This window comes from Pygoscelis adeliae, unplaced genomic scaffold (genome assembly GCF_000699105.1).
Source record: "Pygoscelis adeliae isolate BGI_AS28 unplaced genomic scaffold, ASM69910v1 Scaffold190, whole genome shotgun sequence".
In the NCBI taxonomy this organism is placed as follows: domain Eukaryota; kingdom Metazoa; phylum Chordata; class Aves; order Sphenisciformes; family Spheniscidae; genus Pygoscelis; species Pygoscelis adeliae.
Window position 1 is genome coordinate 1,644,056 of NW_008823922.1, and position 1,138 is coordinate 1,645,193.

The 1,138-nt window shown below is 56.8% G+C and overlaps 1 protein-coding gene across 1 annotated transcript in view; it reads left to right on the top strand.

Annotated features, from left to right (window-relative positions):
• The first annotated feature begins 1,098 nt into the window (after positions 1 to 1,098).
• VSTM4 (V-set and transmembrane domain containing 4) overlaps positions 1,099 to 1,138 on the top strand; it is a 38,861-nt gene continuing 38,821 nt past the window's right edge. The window contains exon 1 of the mRNA XM_009320260.1: positions 1,099 to 1,136. Coding sequence (XP_009318535.1) covers positions 1,099 to 1,136 — 38 coding nt within the window. The remainder of the gene's footprint in view (positions 1,137 to 1,138) is intronic.

Sequence of the window (1,138 nt, forward strand, 5' to 3'; positions counted from 1 at the left end):
GCCAAAGTGTTGTATCATCCACACTTCACGCAATGTGAATACTAAAATCAGGCATAACCCATCATACCGGCTGGTAGAAGGATTATTAAGCCCACGTCTCTGGAGATTTGTGGGCTTTCAAATGATAAAACACTTTCAAAAGGAGCGAAGGGGAAGGGCAGGAGTGGATGGCCAGGTGCCAACTTCCCTTGTCCTTTCTGGCCTAGAAGTATAGTACCATTTGGCAAAACAAGCACGGTGACCTTGGGGTGATGCACCTTAAGCTGCTATATCCATTAATTTAGGACTTTTTTAGAGAGAGGGTGAATGTCGGTGGTCAGTAGTTGTGCTGCCACAGCAGAGGGCAAAATCCTCCCAACACCAGAGCACCGTGTGTAATGTCCTAGCACAGGTGTCCAAACAGCCTACAGCATCCATCCCCATGCCTGCTGAAGGGCCAGTCCCGCCTGCTAGACCTCCTTGTCCGCAGGCTGCCACCAGCAGGGCCCACAGAAAGGGAGACAGCCGTTAACTAGCACTGCGTGGAAATGGTGGTCCGGTTCCAGTTAAGGAGTGGGATGAGGGGAATGGGCATGAGGGCCTGCAAAATTTCAAACACCTCCAGGAAAGCCGAGAGGATGCGTAACACAGCCTTCCCCGTCCCACCACCCTGCCCCACAACCCCTAGCTGCCAGGCTGTCTCACCCGCTCGCAAAGAGGCTTTCTGTGCTCAGAGAGGGGAGCTTTCTGCTTACCATCTGCACAGATCCCTGTCCTTTGGGCAGGGGGGGTGTGCACAGGGGAGATCTCGGAGACTACAGGTGGAGCAGCCCGATCTAGCCCTTGTGCCACCCCACAGGCCTGAGCTCGGTGGGGAGAAAAGAAAGGGAAAGAAGGCGAGAAAAAGAGGAGGAGAGTTGAATAGGGGGCAGGACGGTGGGAAGAGCAGAGAAGTAGGGAGGGAAGGAAGAAAGCGGAAAAAAAGGAGGAGAAAGGGGAGGAGATGAAAGGCAAGGGGAGAAGGGAGGACCGGGCGGGGAGGAGGCGAGAGGCCGGGCAGGAGAGGAGGGAGGCAGCTCGGCAGAGAGGGAAGGGACGGGACCCGGCGCCCCGCGGGCCATGCGCCTCCTGGCCACGGCGCTGGCCGCCCTGCTGGCCA